The sequence below is a fragment of the Callionymus lyra genome, chromosome 5, assembly GCF_982586985.1.
Source record: "Callionymus lyra chromosome 5, fCalLyr1.hap1.1, whole genome shotgun sequence".
NCBI classification, from domain to species: domain Eukaryota; kingdom Metazoa; phylum Chordata; class Actinopteri; order Syngnathiformes; family Callionymidae; genus Callionymus; species Callionymus lyra.
The window spans coordinates 3,928,623-3,948,082 of NC_141822.1; the positions used below are offsets into that span (position 1 = coordinate 3,928,623).

At 41.4% G+C, this 19,460-nt stretch overlaps 1 protein-coding gene across 2 annotated transcripts in view; it reads left to right on the plus strand.

The window, feature by feature from the left end:
- Positions 1 to 19,460, plus strand: part of wdr70 (WD repeat domain 70) — a 68,477-nt gene that overhangs the window by 45,780 nt on the left and 3,237 nt on the right. For both annotated transcript variants that reach the window (XM_087790531.1, XM_087790532.1), the window contains exons 13-16: positions 53 to 191; positions 15,169 to 15,269; positions 17,644 to 17,723; positions 19,154 to 19,270. In XM_087790531.1, the coding sequence (XP_087646657.1) occupies positions 53 to 191; positions 15,169 to 15,269; positions 17,644 to 17,723; positions 19,154 to 19,270 (437 nt within the window). The remainder of the gene's footprint in view (positions 1 to 52; positions 192 to 15,168; positions 15,270 to 17,643; positions 17,724 to 19,153; positions 19,271 to 19,460) is intronic.

Sequence of the window (19,460 nt, forward strand, 5' to 3'; positions counted from 1 at the left end):
TTTTGATCGGAAAAAGACTCATAAGTTTGACTCTAACTCGTGGACTCATCAGGACCGACTGCTGCTTCAGTCCCGACGACAAACTGGTTTTCACCGGGACGTCCGTGAAGAGAGAAGAAGGAAGTGGGAAACTCGTGTTCTTCGATCGGGTCACTTTCCAGAAGGTCTACGACATCGAAGTCACCAACGCTGTGAGTATCTGAGCTTTTTATCAAGTATTCATATCAGAGAAAATAATCGTTTTGATCGATGGTCTGAAGTTTCATGAAGTTGTGTTTCCTGTTGTTGAGAAACTAGCACATACGTCAGCCTTATCCATCCTGTCTGCACTCTGTTCTTCACCTCCCTTTGATCCATGTCCACATTGTTTCAACAATACGATATATCCTGATAGTGTAGTAACAAGTATATATGTGTAGTATTGTTGAGTACTTGACTCTGCTGTTTTAATAGTGTAGTAACAAGTATATATGTGTAGTATTGTCCAGTACTTGACTCTGGTGTTGTGATAGTGTAGTAACAAGGATATTTGTGTAGTATTGTTGAGTACTTGACTCTGCTGTTTTAATAGTGTAGTAACAAGTATATATGTGTAGTATTGTCCAGTACTTGACTCTGGTGTTGTGATAGTGTAGTAACAAGGATATTTGTGTAGTATTGTCCAGTACTTGACTCTGGTGTTGTGATAGTGTAGTAACAAGTATATATGTGTAGTATTGTCCAGTACTTGACTCTGGTGTTGTGATAGTGTAGTAACAAGTATATATGTGTAGTATTGTCCAGTACTTGACTCTGGTGTTGTGATAGTGTAGTAACAAGTATATATGTGTAGTACTTTCCAGTACTTGACTCCGGTGTTGTGATAGTGTAGTAACAAGGATATTTGTGTAGTATTGTCCAGTACTTGACTCTGGTGTTGTGATAGTGTAGTAACAAGTATATATGTGTAGTATTGTCCAGTACTTGACTCTGGTGTTGTGATAGTGTAGTAGCAAGTATATATGTGTAGTATTGTCCAGTACTTGACTCTGGTGTTGTAGTATTTACAGACCACATGACTCTTGACGAAGAAGTAACTTCTTTAATTTGTTTTCAAACCAAAATATGTCCAAACATCAGCTTCAAAATCTGCTGGACTCACTGAAATTTAATTGCAACACAAAAATGAACAAACGCTGTGGATATTTACATGTTAACTGTAAATACTTGAACACATAATGTATACACTCTTTATCGTAATATAAACCATACATAATGGAGATAAAACTAAAATGATTTTAAAAGCCAAAAAAATGAACGTCTTGTGAAAAAATATTGCGATATTTAAGTGTATCAATATCTTCTTACACCCGTACACTTCAATACATACAGTAATAATAATATATAAAGTGATTCATATTATATTATTCCCTGATGTTTTATTTGATGAAGATTAAATCTTAAATAGTGTAAAAGTTTATTATACTACTCGACAAGAAGAGATAGATCAGCTGCTTCTGAATTATTGACATGTAACATGAACAACAACTAAAGTATTAAGAATACCATGAACGACCTTCACCCTCCACTGACCCTCAGAGAAGGTGTTCAGTGACACTCGTGTCCGTCAGACTCTCTGGGTTTGTAAACATTTCCAGCTCCTGCTGCGTCGCCTCCTCCTGAAGCTGCTAACGAACGTACAGCTGTGAGGACGAGATGTTACGACGAGATGTTACGACGAGATGTTACGACGAGATGTTACGACGAGATGTTACGACGAGATGTGACGACGAGATGTTACGACGAGATGTTACGACGAGATGTTACGACGAGATGTTACGACGAGATGTGACGACGAGATGTTACGACGAGATGTTACGACGAGATGTGACGACGAGATGTTACGACGAGATGTTACGACGAGATGTTACGACGAGATGTTACGACGAGATGTTACGACGAGATGTTACGACGAGATGTGACGACGAGATGTTACGACGAGATGTTACGACGAGATGTGACAACGAGATGTTACGACGAGATGTTACGGCGAGATGTTACGACGAGATGTTACGACGAGATGTTACGACGAGATGTTACGACGAGATGTTACGACGAGATGTTACGACGAGATGTTACGACGAGATGTTACGACGAGATGTTAGGAGGAGATGTTAGGAGGAGATGTTAGGACGAGATGTGACGACGAGATGTTAGGAGGAGATGTTAGGACGAGATGTGACGACGAGATGTTACGACGAGATGTTACGACGAGATGTTACGACGAGATGTTACGACGAGATGTTACGACGAGATGTTACGACGAGATGTTACGACGAGATGTTACGACGAGATGTTACGACGAGATGTTACGACGAGATGTTACGACGAGATGTTACGACGAGATGTTACGACGAGATGTTAGGAGGAGATGTTAGGACGAGATGTTACGACGAGATGTTACGACGAGATGTTACGACGAGATGTTACGACGAGATGTTACGACGAGATGTTACGACGAGATGTTACGACGAGATGTTACGATGAGATGTTAGGAGGAGATGTTAGGAGGAGATGTGACGACGAGATGTTAGGAGGAGATGTTAGGACGAGATGTTACGATGAGATGTTACGATGAGATGTTATGACGAGATGTGACGACTAGATGTTACGACGAGATGTTATGACGAGATGTTACGACGAGATGTTACGGCGAGATGTTACGATGAGATGTTGCGACGAGATGTTACGACGAGATGTTACGACGAGATGCTACGACGAGATGCTACGACGAGATGCTACGACGAGATGTTACCACGAGATGTTACCACGAGATGTTACCACGAGATGTTACCACGAGATGTTACCACGAGATGTTACGACGAGATGTTACGACGAGATGTTACGACGAGATGTTACGACGAGATGTTACGACGAGATGTTACGACGAGATGTTACGACGAGATGTTACGACGAGATGTGACGACGAGATGTTACGACGAGATGTTACGACGAGATGTTACGACGAGATGTTACGACGAGATGTTAGGAGGAGATGTTAGGAGGAGATGTTAGGACGAGATGTGACGACGAGATGTTAGGAGGAGATGTTACGACGAGATGTTACGACGAGATGTTACGACGAGATGTTACGACGAGATGTTACGACGAGATGTTACGACGAGATGTTACGACGAGATGTTACGACGAGATGTTAGGAGGAGATGTTAGGACGAGATGTTACGACGAGATGTTACGACGAGATGTTACGACGAGATGTTACGACGAGATGTTACGACGAGATGTTACGACGAGATGTTACGACGAGATGTTACGATGAGATGTTAGGAGGAGATGTTAGGAGGAGATGTGACGACGAGATGTTAGGAGGAGATGTTAGGACGAGATGTTACGATGAGATGTTACGATGAGATGTTATGACGAGATGTGACGACTAGATGTTACGACGAGATGTTATGACGAGATGTTACGACGAGATGTTACGGCGAGATGTTACGATGAGATGTTGCGACGAGATGTTACGACGAGATGTTACGACGAGATGCTACGACGAGATGCTACGACGAGATGCTACGACGAGATGTTACCACGAGATGTTACCACGAGATGTTACCACGAGATGTTACCACGAGATGTTACCACGAGATGTTACGACGAGATGTTACGACGAGATGTTACGACGAGATGTTACGACGAGATGTTACGACGAGATGTTACGACGAGATGTTACGACGAGATGTTACGACGAGATGTGACGACGAGATGTTACGACGAGATGTTACGACGAGATGTTACGACGAGATGTGACAACGAGATGTTACGACGAGATGTTACGGCGAGATGTTACGGCGAGATGTTACGACGAGATGTTACGACGAGATGTGACAACGAGATGTTACGACGAGATGTTACGACGAGATGTTACGACGAGATGTTACGACGAGATGTTACGACGAGATGTTACGACGAGATGTGACGACGAGATGTTACGACGAGATGTTACGACGAGATGTGACGACGAGATGTTACGACGAGATGTTACGGCGAGATGTTACGACGAGATGTTACGACGAGATGTTACGACGAGATGTTACGACGAGATGTTACGACGAGATGTTACGACGAGATGTTACGACGAGATGTTACGACGAGATGTTACGACGAGATGTTAGGAGGAGATGTTAGGAGGAGATGTTAGGACGAGATGTGACGACGAGATGTTAGGAGGAGATGTTAGGACGAGATGTGACGACGAGATGTTACGACGAGATGTTACGACGAGATGTTACGACGAGATGTTACGACGAGATGTTACGACGAGATGTTACGACGAGATGTTACGACGAGATGTTACGACGAGATGTTAGGAGGAGATGTTAGGAGGAGATGTTAGGACGAGATGTTAGGACGAGATGTTACGACGAGATGTTACGACGAGATGTTACGACGAGATGTTACGACGAGATGTTACGACGAGATGTTACGACGAGATGTTACGATGAGATGTTACGACGAGATGTTAGGAGGAGATGTTAGGAGGAGATGTGACGACGAGATGTTAGGAGGAGATGTTAGGACGAGATGTTACGATGAGATGTTACGATGAGATGTTATGACGAGATGTGACGACTAGATGTTACGACGAGATGTTATGACGAGATGTTACGACGAGATGTTACGGCGAGATGTTACGATGAGATGTTGCGACGAGATGTTACGACGAGATGTTACGACGAGATACTACGACGAGATGCTACGACGAGATGCTACGACGAGATGCTACGACGAGATGTTACCACGAGATGTTACCACGAGATGTTACCACGAGATGTTACGACGAGATGTTACGACGAGATGTTACGACGAGATGTTACGACGAGATGTTACGACGAGATGTTACGACGAGATGTTACGACGAGATGTGACGACGAGATGTTACGACGAGATGTTACGACGAGATGTGACAACGAGATGTTACGACGAGATGTTACGGCGAGATGTTACGACGAGATGTTACGACGAGATGTTACGACGAGATGTTACGACGAGATGTTACGACGAGATGTTACGACGAGATGTTACGACGAGATGTTACGACGAGATGTTACGACGAGATGTTACGACGAGATGTTACGACGAGATGTTAGGAGGAGATGTTAGGAGGAGATGTTAGGACGAGATGTGACGACGAGATGTTAGCAGGAGATGTTAGGACGAGATGTGACGACGAGATGTTACGACGAGATGTTACGACGAGATGTTACGACGAGATGTTACGACGAGATGTTACGACGAGATGTTACGACGAGATGTTACGACGAGATGTTAGGAGGAGATGTTAGGACGAGATGTTACGACGAGATGTTACGACGAGATGTTACGACGAGATGTTACGACGAGATGTTACGACGAGATGTTACGACGAGATGTTACGACGAGATGTTACGATGAGATGTTACGACGAGATGTTAGGAGGAGATGTTAGGAGGAGATGTGACGACGAGATGTTAGGAGGAGATGTTAGGACGAGATGTGACGACGAGATGTTACGATGAGATGTTACGATGAGATGTTATGACGAGATGTGACGACGAGATGTTAGGAGGAGATGTTAGGACGAGATGTTACGACGAGATGTTACGATGAGATGTTATGACGAGATGTTACGACGAGATGTTACGACGAGATGTTAGGACGAGATGTGACGACGAGATGTTACGACGAGATGTTACGACGAGATGTTACGACTAGATGTTACGACGAGATGTTATGACGAGATGTTACGACGAGATGTTACGGCGAGATGTTACGATGAGATGTTGCGACGAGATGTTACGACGAGATGTTACGACGAGATGCTACGACGAGATGCTACGACGAGATGCTACGACGAGATGTTACCACGAGATGTTACCACGAGATGTTACCACGAGATGTTACGACGAGATGCTACGACGAGATGTTACCACGAGATGTTACCACAAGATGTTACCACGAGATGTTACGACGAGATGCTACGACGAGATGTTACCACGAGATGTTACCACGAGATGTTTCCATGAGATGTTACGACGACATGTTACCATAATGTCTGGCAGAAATGAATGCCTCTTATGGTGGCGTACGAATGCATGTCATGCTCGAGCTCGTTCGCCCAAAGATAACAGACCTTCTTCCTTCTGAGTCCTTGCATCATCTCCGAGCGACGCTGCTGAAAGATCGGAAAGGTTGGCAGCGTTCCCGAAGTCTGCAGGCGCCGTGAAGAGAAATGATCGTGAAGGAGACGTTTGAGAGTTTTACACCCGATAGTGAAGGGTATTATCGTTGTGGTTCTACAGAGTACATGCTTTAAATACTTCAACATGATTCTATCATAGAAAATAATTACTTGTTTTTATAACGAGACCTTCAATTATACTTTTTATAACCAATTTAGAGGCGCACGGTGAGGCGGTGGTTAGCGCGGTCGCGTCACAGAAAGAAGGTTGCTGGTTCAATTCCAGGCCAAGCCAACTTGAGACTTTTCTGTGTGTAGTTAGTATGTTCTCCCCATGTTGTGTGGGTTTACCCCGGGCACTCCGGTTTCCTCCCACAGTCCAAAAACATTCAGAGGTTGATCGAGAACTTGAGGGAAACTGTCCATAGGTATGAGTGTGTGTGTGAATGGTTGTCTGTCTTTGTGTGGCGTCCTGTCCAGGGTGTCCCCTGCCTCTCGCCCTATGATACTGGGATAGACTCCAGTCTCCCCGCGACCCCCATAAGGGAGAAAGCGGTAGAAATTGAATGAATAGACAAATTTAAAATAAAAAGAAAATGACATTACACAAAGTACAAATTTTGAGTTTTTTAAAGATTTGGTTAATTTCCACTAAAAGCTGTTGGAAATAAAGAGGTTTAAGATAATAAGTGTAAAGTAATACTTAAGGCTAAAACGTTAAACATGAATCTGAGGTTCATCGTCTTAGTTTCTCATCAGTTTTCCTTTAAAAAAAATCCACACATTATCAAGTTCTGCTCACACACGGGTCTGGAAACTCGGCACCAAAAGACGAAGCACGTTGGATACTCGGTGCATCCAAAGCAACGCTTCAGTCGGTGCCACAACACAACAGCCCAACACGTGTTGTTGCAAAATGTCGTGTTAGATAATCTGGTTGCGTCGAGTCCGCAGCAGACCGTCGATCATTGCAGCGTCGTCGAGTCAAGTTCTTCCAGATGTACGTTGCAGACAATTGGCCGACGAACACGTCTATTATCTCATCATTCGCGCCTCGTTCTCTTCAGTTTGGTTTCTGCACATATTCCAAACATTTTTGCTTCGGTTCCAAACCTGACAACGACAGGTGGAAGTAGATGATCTGATGGTTCGAACCTCTGGGGCTGCGTCTCAACGAGGCACGAATCAAAACTCAAACGTCTGGAAACTTCTTATTTCTTCAGTTATAATTCACTTTTGTCTGATTCTGTAAAAAAGTGAATCTCAATCACGATCCTCAACCTCTTCATATCTGTGGACGTTTAATGAGGCAGTATTTTTTAAAGTCTGACCTTAAGGTGAACAATGACAGAAACGAAATGGCAACAAAAATACATTTAATTTTACTCATTTACAGTCTTGGTTTTTTGAGTAAACTTGATCGGCACAAGATTCTTGACGTGTCAGGAGTAATATTACGTTGAAGAGGTTCTACGCTAAATATAAATATAAATAAACATAAAACACCTTTCAGAGGGTAATAATCAAATGAATGTAAATTAAACATTTTTCTTTCTGTGAGGTCCATAAATATTAGCACTTAGATTTTACAATGATAACCAAATGTTTATATTATTATTATGTATTATATATATTTCCCAAACATTTTCTACACAACAGAATATCATCGTTAAACACTGTTCATGTAGTTTCTTCATCTTCCGGAAAATGAGCCGTTTCCCATTTTTTAACTCATGTTTTTTTTGTCTAAATCCTGAACCTCTGAACCAAATACTGTTTGACACAGATTTGTCAATAGTTTGAGCTTCTATAGAGTAACGGTTGCAGCTCGTTGTGTGTTTTGTATTCCTTTACATTTACCCTTAAACGGAACCAAAGGTCCATGTGGGTTTGATCAGCGTAAGACCTCAGTCACTCGAGGTCAGAGTGTGTTTGGAACCGAACCACCTCCTCCTTGTCTTGGGCTTCACTTTATTAGCCGCGGTAAACATTTGGAAGTAATCTTTCCACGCTCGCTCCGGCTCCTCCGTGGCAGGTTTTCATCTGGTGGAACCTCTTCCCGACGGTTCTGCCCGTCCACTTGTAACAATGCTCTAAACATCCCATAAACTCAAACGCGGCGCGTAGAGAAGAAGGAAGTTCCAGCTGCTGCCCATTAGCTCCGCAGTGAAACCTCTGTGATTCTACGGCGAAGATACTTTTCTACAGGAACTCGTTGGTGTTGAAACAACCACTTGTTTTTCTGCATTAAATGAGTAAATAAATTCACTTTAACTCCTAACCCGCGAGTGTCGTACTGAGCTGAACTCTGTGAACCGCTACTATTTACTATGTTTACGTCGGACGTCTGCGACCCCGGGATTTAAGTGTCGTCTTTATAAAGTGGCTCATTGTGAGGAGAAGTCACCGATCATTCTTAACACCAACTATATACACGACCTCAGGCCTCGATTCTCAAAGTCACATCTACTTTTTAATCCTTGCTTTACTGAGAAAATGTTTAGAGATGACGCCGACTATCGAAGTACAGCAGTGGCATCAGAATAATAAATTGTTTCTACGCATAGATTTTACACTTTTGATATTGTCATTTAATGATTTTATTTTAAATAAGTTGTCTATAGTGCCACCAGACATTACCAATAGATCACTGAGCTGCTCGATCAAACTGTCAGTCAATAATTGCACTGTAATACCAACATTTTTAATATTGGATTTAAAAAACTATGAACTAAACATTAGATTTAGACATTTTGTTTTCTAATTTTAACTCACATATAATGCTCAAATTAATCAATTGAGTTATTTAAAAATGACAAATCCAACCTTTCAATATTCAAATAATTGAAACCAATTATTAAGAAAATAATAATAATGAATAAAATTGAAACGTAAATAAAAAAATGTTATGTATTTAATAGCTTCTATATTTAAACTCCTTTTCAAAGTCAGCCCTGCGTCTCTTCTTCTGTATCGTCTCTGCGATAACTTCCCACAAAACAAGTTATTTCAGAACGAGGTGCCGTCCGGATCCAGATGTTTCTGGAGACGAAGACCAGATGTTTGTTTCCAACGATATAATGTCATAAACCCCCATTTTTTTCATTTTTCTGACACATTATGGTGGAGCGAGTGTTAACGTCAGGATGCATCATGGGAGAGAATCGTTGAGGAGTTTAAGATCAATGGAGATAATATTTGAACAGGACAGTTTTCGGTTTATTCTCATCACTACAGTGTTTTCATTATTTTACTGTTTAACTATTACAATCATTTACATAGTTGTTGATGAAGAGAAGGTGGTTTGAATAAATTCATAACAAACTGTGAATAGATTTTCATTTTTATGTGACACGACAGAGAACACGTGGTTTTAATCAACTACTGAATCTGTAAAACTATATTTAACCCATAGTTTATATCAGGAATGCTGACTATTCGCTGACTGTACTGTTCAATTTTCCACTATTAATATACATTTTGAGGCCTCACAGTCCCTCCTTGCACTCTTTATAAACCTAATTGTCGTTAACATTTCCAGATTCTCTCGCAGTTTATCTCAGAAAACTACCGCATTTTACTAACCTGACATTATTAATAATATCAAACGTTTCTATTGTCCATCTACTTGTCATAATCAACATTTATATGAGCTTGAAAACTCAACATTGCATATAATGTGTCTCAGTTACAGTGACCTAAACAGCTCCCATGATACTTTGCCACCCAGCCAACCAATCACAGTTTATATCGCAATAATTTATCACTTTTTATTGTATAAATCAAGCATTTCTTAAATGTTCACTTTAACCAACCAGTGTCACGTTCTGTAAAGTTGTCAATTTGTACTTCTATGTCTCGTTGTTGTTTACGTCTCCGTCCGTCTGTGAACTGTGCGGCGCAGCTCGTTAGGCTCTGTTGCTATGGCGACGGAAGAAATACTAACTTATGAACTAGTCAAACACTAGTGATCCAGTCACTCGTCTCTTTCAACCTCCTTTGTTAATGCAACATATTGTAAGAACTTTTCATCTCGTCTCAGTTGTTTTCTTATAAGATCGTGAACTTCCAAACAAACCTGTCCGTCTTCACCGAATGCTAACGAGCTAAGTTGTTAGCATCATTTATAAAGTGTTATGTGTCCGTCTTCACCGTATGCTAACGAGCTAAGTTGTTAGCATCATTTATAAAGTGTTATGTGTCCGTGTACAAGGAGCGGGATTTATTATTGGTTTGGTGATATCGTGACGCGCCGGCGGCTCCTCTCTGATGTTGCTCAGTTTGGCGGGAAACCGATGCAAGTCCTGCGACTTTTATGCGAGCGTTATAAGTGAAATTTTTCTACCATCATGTCGGCACCAAAGCAGGGAAATAAACGAAAATGAAATATCACATCGTTTTCCTTAAACCCCTGGACCTACATTACAGTAGTTGCGGCTACATCTTTAGGTGAAAGAAAAAAATATCGCATTAATATCGATATTGCACTTCAAGACACCAATAGCGAATATCGCACTTATTTCCAGTATCGTGGAGCACTAGTAGATATAGACGTAGAATGTCAGTACAGTATTGTAGCGACCATCAGCCCTCACTCAACAGATCAATGTAGAAAGTAAGGCTGTGTGTTGGCAAGAATCAGGCGATACGTATCACGATACATGTGTGAAGATACAATATATTGCAATACTGTAGGAACAACGATATATTGTTTCTCTTAAAGAAACAATATATTTTCTGGCTTTTACAACAAAGAAATGAGTAAATACTTTCTCTAATAAATGTGAAGGTGTTTGAGGGAAAGTGCTTCTCAAATTATGAACAGCAAATATAAACTTATATAAACAATGAAGTACATTAACAACCTGGATCAACATGTAATATCCAATATCTGTCAGTGTTTATTAACTTTAAACTTTGTTTTAAAATGTTTTCTTTTAAATATCAATACAGTGTTATTGAATATCGATACAGTATCTGTAGTAAAAATGTTGTGATGTATCGTTATATCGATATTTTCTTACACCCGTAGTAGAAAGGCATGATGGGAGATCACTGTTTTGTCGGCTGTTCAAATATATCCCATGTTTTTTAAAAGATTGATAAAAGACGAGGAGCTTTGATGTTCCTGCAGCTTCATACAATATATTTTAATATGTTGTACCATGTTGAAAAAAAAGACAAAAAAAGACATTCCGTGGAAGGTGAAGCGTGACATGTCGAGGGACCCCTGACCGTCCAAACATGTGGTCTTGCCCCCCTCAACATGTTGGTTCCCCTTGTTCTTCCTCTAACTGCCACAACCCAACGTTCCCTGAGAGTAAATAGAGGAGCTGGAGCCTGATTAACGTCTGTGCCTCCATGTTATTTTGTGGCAGTGAAGCGACGACCAGAGATCCCTCAGTGTAAACACGCGTGTGCTCCGATACGGCTGCCTTCGGCTTCGGTGGTTTTCGCCAATTTAGGCTGGATTTCCACAGCATGATTTATTTGCATTTGAATCAGAGGATTTTCCAAAAAAATCCATTTTACAACAGCAACCTGGGTAAATATTTGTGTTACCGTCTGACTGAGCTGCTGCTGTGATGCACTGAACCTGCCGAGCGTCTTTTCCACAGTAGCTTCGAAACCACAGAGGTCAGTTGGAGACGACAATTATACTTCCTCAGGGGCCACATTTTATACACTGTTGTGAGGGGCCGTCAAGCAGAAGAGTGAGCGTATTAAATCATGGATGGATGGATGGATGGATAAACTTTATTGATCCCTTTAGAGATTCGCTTTTCCAGCTCACAGCAACACAGATGATAGATTCATAAAACAAGAACAAAGTGCAATAAAAATAAAGTGCAAAATGACACAATCTAAGTCTAAAGATTAAGTAAGTAATTAATATTTATAGAGTGCTTTTCTAGACCAGGGTAACAAAGCATTTAAAAAATTCGAACAATAAACCATAAAATATATATTTAAAAGATCAAGATAACACTGAGACAAACACAAGAGTCTTAGAGAATCAAGGAAAAGATCAAATCAAAGTGTCTTGAGATGTTTCTTGAAGGAGTCAGTAGATCATCAAACACAGATGTTTCTTGAAGGAGTCAGTAGATCATCAAACACAGATGTTTCTTGAAGGAGTCAGTAGATCATCAAACACAGATGTTTCTTGAAGGAGTCAGTAGATCATCAAACACAGAGATGTTTCTTGAAGGAGTCAGTAGATCATCAAACACAGAGATGGTTCCAAAGCTTAGGAGCAACAGTCTGGAAGGATTTCTCTCCTCTGGTCCTGAAGTTCAGGAACCATCAGTAGATTCTGATCCACAGACCTCAGAGCCCGAGCTGGGGTGTAAGTCTGGATCAGATCACTGATGGAAGGTCTGACCATGAATAGATCTGAAAGTAAGAACCAGAATTTTAAAATGATCCTGAAAGAAACTGGCAGCCAGTGAAGAGTTTGAAGGAGAAATGTGAGTTCTTCTACTAGAGCGGCTCAGAATTCTGGCTGCAGAGTTTAGTATGAACTGCAGGCGAGACACATCCTTCTTGTTTAGACATGGATCAAAGAAAAATAAAACAAAGATAAACATGGAATAGAATCATCTTTTCACTCAGAATTAAACAATTGTCATCCTATAGAACAGTGCTCCACAAATATTACTTACTATATTCATGTTAATGGACTAATAATAGGAAGTGAAATTGTTAGTTTCCACATGATCTTTGACCTCATAAATACAAAAAAGCTTTTCTACGGGATCCGTCAATTACAGCTGCTTCATGATCTAGTTGAGCAGATTAAACCTCATCTGTTCGTGCTTCCACCGGACCCCGTGCCACTCGGGGGCCGCATGCTAATGTGTTTGTGCGGCCCTTGAGATGCGGGATTAAACCACCAAACTGCTCTGGTAGAACTGTGACTCGTTTCATTCATAACTAGTTAAACTGTATTTATAACTTGTTAAGACCGTTGTTTTAGTATTTTTGTTTTATTGTCCTTTGTTTAAGTGTTTCTGGTCCCTCAAAATAAATAGATATATTTATAAAGTGCTTTTATCAATTGTTTATTTGGTCTTTTGTGATTTAAAAATAATTGATTATGTTAAATATAATATTATTTATTATCTTTCAACACATGTACCTAAAAGTCGCTTTTTTTCCCCTTGTTTTATGAGCGTGAACATTGTTTTTTTTTCTTGATTCTTACATTTCATCATCCCTTCTTTCTTCAGTCACAGGATGTTTTGTGGCCCCTGAAGAAATGAAGTTGTACTAAGAACATCCGCACACACGAGGAAACCTTTACGTTTTATTCTCAAACATACATAGAGACGAGTTATTTAACGGTGAGTTTTTATTTCCAGTCGTGAAGTTGGTTTGTTGCACACCACGGCCAGGGATTGAGGCTCCTTGCTCCGGTCTCCCGGTGGGAAGCCGAACAGCTGGACGTTAAGCAGCTTTCGTCACAGAATCTGGACATCCCAGTCATCGCTCTACCCACCCCCATCGTACTGTCCCGACCCCCGACCCCCACCCACTTACGTCCGTCCAAATGATTATACACGAAAACCTTCCTGGTCACACTCGCGGGTCGGGAAAATAAACGCATCCGAGTCACGAAGGTGCCAGAAAAGAATAAGATGGAGACGAGTGTGAATCAATCTTATCGCTGCATCTCACGACAACTCTTGCTCTGTACTGAACACACACTCTCTCACACACACACACACTCTCACACACACACCTCTGGATAAACGCAGTCACATTTGCGTATTGGCACTGGGCCATCTGTCACACAGACTAAAGGTTCCAGCCTCTGGTTCTTAACATCCAAATATAGTCAACGACACCAGCCGAGCTCACGACGTGTCGATGCCACCGACGCTTGGTTTGTGTCCTTCAAAAAAAACATAAATGATAAAACAATAGATTCCGTTAACATTTAAAAAAACATCGATCGTTAGACCATGAGATCGATCATAACACGTCAGGTTGAAACATCCACGTACCATGATTGACGAAAACTCATTGAAAACCGAGTTGACAAGGTATCACTTCCACCAGCGTTAGCTTCCATCAACAGGCGTCTGAAAACAAACAGAAACTGAGGAAATCACTGACTTTACCAGCGGATCTTTATCTTCGCAGACCACGAGGATAAATTAGGTTAAAATAAGGCCTGTACTCGGCAGTGGAAAATGAAGGATTCAAACTAGTCCATCATGTACTCGAACGAGTACACCAACGTAAACATCGGACTGAAACAGTCGTTCGTCTGACATTGACTGAGCAGCGAGTGAGAACCAAGTCACAGGTTTTATGTTATTATAATGCTTTGTGACGACAATATGATATAATATCATAAACTTCAAGACTCACAAGTTTTGATCTTCCAGGGTTTTTTTGCACATAAAACAGTTGCAGTCGTAACCCTGGTTCTAGGAATGTGTCCCTCTCTATAGGCTATAGTCACAATGATTTTTCTTGGGAGGTAACTGTATCCTGTAGAGGGCAGAGCACGCATGAAGTAGAACTTGAAATGAAATCGTTTGTACCAGTAAAGCCACTTTCATTATTCAGGAGCAGATTCCGAATCGTTATGAATTTATTCATGACAGTTTGTTTAATATAGTCGAGCTGGGGTGTAAGTCTGGATCAGATCACTGATGGAAGGTCTGACCATGAATAGATCTGAAAGTAAGAACCAGAATTTTAAAATGATCCTGAAAGAAACTGGAAGCCAGTGAAGAGTTTGAAGGAGAAATGTGAGTTCTTCTACTAGAGCGGCTCAGGATTCTGGCTGCAGGGTTTAGTATGAACTGCAGGCGAGACACATCCTTCTGGTTTAGACATTAAATAAACTGTTACAATAGTCCAGACGAGAAGAAACAAACGCATGGACTACAAGCTCCAGATCATGTTGTGACAGCATTTTCCTTTGTTTCTCCCAGAGTGTGGTCCGGTGTCTGTGGCATCCCAAACTCAACCAGGTGATGGCAGGAACCGGGAATGGACTGATCAAGGTTTACTATGATCCCATCAAGAGTCACAGGTATTTGAATTTTATTATTCTATTGTTTTACTTCTACAACTGTTAGCTTGAATATTAAGGTACAAGCTGATTGGCTGTTCAGGAGAACTGGATTAGAAGGTTGTTTGTTTGTTTGTTTTTTTGGTCAAAAATGTTAAAGCGTAGGATAAAAATGAAATGAGCTCTTGTACCGCTTGACCCAGTTGACACTGCGTTTAATTCCTCGCAAGTGGATTAAGTTCTCCCAAAAAGCAACATATATGATTTCTGTGATTAAAAAAATAATAAATGATTGGCTTGAAAGCTGAAAAAACTTGTTTTGAAGTTGATTTTTCTTTTATTAAAACCTTCCTAAGTTCTTTTAAAAACATGTACATATATATATATATATATATATATATTCCTGTTTACAAAGAGTAACAATTCCTTATGATATACATTTTAAATATACAAAAGTAATAGTACCCATGAGGACCTTCATATCCAGAATCCCAGAGAGTAATTGGAAAAATTAGAAGAAAATAAATCACTTTTATTTCAAACGACTACGGTTTGTTTTATATAGTTGTGTTTGTATGCTCCAATAAAACATCCAGTACTTGTTATAAAAACATGATATCTAATTCATCTCGACCATCTTGAGATTCGTTCCACAAAAATAAAACTTCCAAAAACACTTAAAATCAAATGACCTGCCAAATAAAGTATATTTCCTTTGTAATTCAACAGATTATAAACGCTCCTGACAATGTTTAACCTATTTTTTGAGGTGAAAGAAGAACATTTTTATGAAGACAAGTGTCACAATCATGTTATTGTAGTATAACGTATGTGTCATACCTGAGGATGTGGCCCTCAAGAGCTTGAACTGTTGCATAAGGATTCCCTGAAGATCACAGTGTAACTAGCAGAGGTTCCAGCAAATAATAATGACGTATGTTTGTGTCACAAATGACGAGAGAAACAAGGTTATGATGATGAATTAAAACAATTAATTAAGTTAAGTCATGAAGTCAGTTTTAAAAACAATAATTAAATAGAATCTAATCACTTAAATATTGGCCCCTATGTAAAGAATCCCTCCCAAAAGGGTATTATATCTACTAATGTTCATACAAAAGTATAAAGATGTCGAGTGTCGTGGCTGCGTCTGCCGTCATCATGTCCACGCTTTAAATCCGGAGCTTCTGGGTTAATAGTGACACATGTGTGTCGGGTCCTGACCCACGTTGGAAGTGAATCATTGGGATTAACCCTTTGTGAGACTGACATGGTTAAAAATAGTCGGTCGAACATTATTCAAATAATCCCCCGACGTTCCTTCATGAGATCCAGGACCAGCTTCTTGAAGACCTGCTCGACCAAAGTTGATGGTTTTCAAATAAAAATGTTTTTGGGCTAAAGAGGCCGATTTTTTTTTTTTCTCTTATAGTCTATTTTGTTCATTTGTTTGTAAATATATGTCAGAGATTGGAATCCAGTAGGATCTGGAATCCCACCAGTACAGATTGGAATTCTACTTCTAAATTGGAATCCCAATCTGTCCTTGGAGGATTCCAGATTCTACTAGTGACTACTCGGAGAGATTGGAATTCTACTTCTGTATTGGGATCTGTACAAGGACAAATAGGAATTCTACCAGGACAATCTCAGATTCTAATAGGAGAAATTCGGATTCACCTACCCTTTACCCTTCAGTAGCAGGATTGGAATTCCAAACTGTATACTTAGGATTCCAGATCCTACTGGATTCAAATCTGTACTGTGACATATATTTAAAATGGCAACTACAGAACTCAATGGGAGGCACTAATAACGACACACACCTTACTTGGTGGTGCCAACAAAACTCCCACAATGCTTTTCTGCACAATGCTTTATATAATGACGCGTGAGTGGTCGCTACAATACTGTATTTTTATTTCTTATTCTACGTCGATGCTGCTGTTTAAAAAACTCATCCGCAGCTGTGGAAGGTTGGCTGGGCGGCAAAGCATTATGGGATCTGTTCAGGTCAACGGAGACGGATGATGCCTCATATGTAATGTTGAGTTTGCAAGATAATATATATATATAGAGTGTTAAATATATTTAGTCAATTCAGTCATTTTATGTTGTTAAAACAAAGTAGTATGTTATAGTATATATGTAGTTTTTCTGGCTATATATGGTTGTGTGATTTAAACCTAGAGCCACTTATTATAATAAAAAAAAAATGCAGCTTAGCATGAAGCGTTGACATAAATGAAGAGTTCTGTATGTGGTCCGGCTTATGCTGGCCCTCCTGGAACTGTGACCCACTCCCCCACCATAAGTGGTTTACGGTGTCACACCAGATCAAGCTCCCCATTAGACTCATCTTTATCCACCTTTTGCTCTTTTTTTTTTTGACCAGGGGGGCTAAGCTGTGTGTCGTGAAGACCAAGCGGAAAGAAAAGCATGCAGAAGCTCTGACCCAGGATTACATCATCACACGTAAGTTCAGGGTACTTTTTAAAAATGTTACGACCTCAAGAAATGAAACCGTTTCACATTTAGTAGCTGGTTTTTGAACCCGTCGAGGGCTGACCTTCGACCTGTGTCACACACACTCGTCCGTGAGTGTGTGTGTGTACAGCTGCAGGACACGCCACCGTGCATGCGCTCGCCATGTGTTTCCAATAACATCAGATCACGCTACAGACATCTGCCTACTCGTGACCTCGGGCCACACGCCTTACCTGTCGCGCCGGCACGTCCCCGACACGCCGCCACCATCTCCCCCCCCAGCATGGACCCGAGACCACTTCCCCGTAGACCGCATCACGATTGGTGGAGATAGACCCCCCGTCTTTCACGTCGCCCTCGCCGTTATCATGGGATGTCGTCGCCACGCCGACGGGGCGCGACGCCTCCAGACGAGGCGGCGAGTGACGCACTCGACGGCGCCCGAGGCTGGAAAATTAGAGGAGAAGCGAAGTGACGCTCCATTGAGAGGGACGAGGGGATCTGTTAACGCTAACCTTTTTGCTTAATGAGGCGAGGAGGAGGAGAAGCAACACTCGCCGAGCGCCTGCACGGAAAATCGCTTCGTCTGACTCTCGACTAAAGTGTCTCCTCGTGAGCGTGAAGACAAACACACTGATCCTCGTCCAGTGAGTCGAGAGAGTGAAGATCAGAGCCATCGCTGGAGCTGAACCTGATGGATGGAGGAGAGTACACAGAGTAGAGTACACAGAGTAGAGTACACAGAGGAGAGTACACAGAGTAGAGTACACAGAGTAGAGTACACAGAGGAGAGTACACAGAGGAGAGTACACAGAGGAGAGTACACAGAGGAGAGTACACAGAGGAGAGTACACAGAGGAGAGTACACAGAGGAGAGTACACAGAGGAGAGTACACAGAGGAGAGTACACAGAGGAGAGTACACAGAGGAGAGTACACAGAGTAGAGTACACAGAGTAGAGTACACAGAGGAGAATACACAGAGTAGAGTACACAGAGGAGAGTACACAGAGGAGAGTACACAGAGGAGAGTACACAGAGGAGAGTACACAGAGGAGAGTACACAGAGGAGAGTACACAGAGTAGAGTACACAGAGTAGAGTACACAGAGGAGAGTACACAGAGGAGAGTACACAGAGGAGAGTACACAGAGGAGAGTACACAGAGGAGAGTACACAGAGGAGAGTACACAGAGGAGAGTATACAGAGGAGAGTACACAGAGGAGAGTACACAGAGGAGAGTACACAGAGGAGAGTACACAGAGGAGAGTACACAGAGTAGAGTTCACCTGGTTCGTGTGTACAGAGGAGAGTATACGGAGTAAAGTTCAGCTGGTTTGTGTGTACAGCAATAGGAAGTCGTGTTTTTTGAGAGACTCGAAGCATCTTCTCATCACTTCCCTCCATGTTTGTCTGCAGCTCACGCTCTGCCCATGTTCAGAGAAGCCCGGCAGAGAAGTACTCGCAAGCAGCTGGAGAAGGACAGGCTGGACCCCAAGAAGTCCCACAAGCCGGAGCCCCCGGTGTCTGGACCAGGTGGGTTCTGTCAAGAGAGCGTGATGAAGACTTTGCTTTTGTTTTGTTTCTTCCATTTTTTTTAAAGTTTCTATCTTCTTTTAAACTACAGAAGGAGCCGAGATGACATTGTTAAAACATGAGCAAGAAATACTCAGTTGCAACCAGCTCACCCTATAATCTAATTGTACTTACTGACCTTATAAGTCCC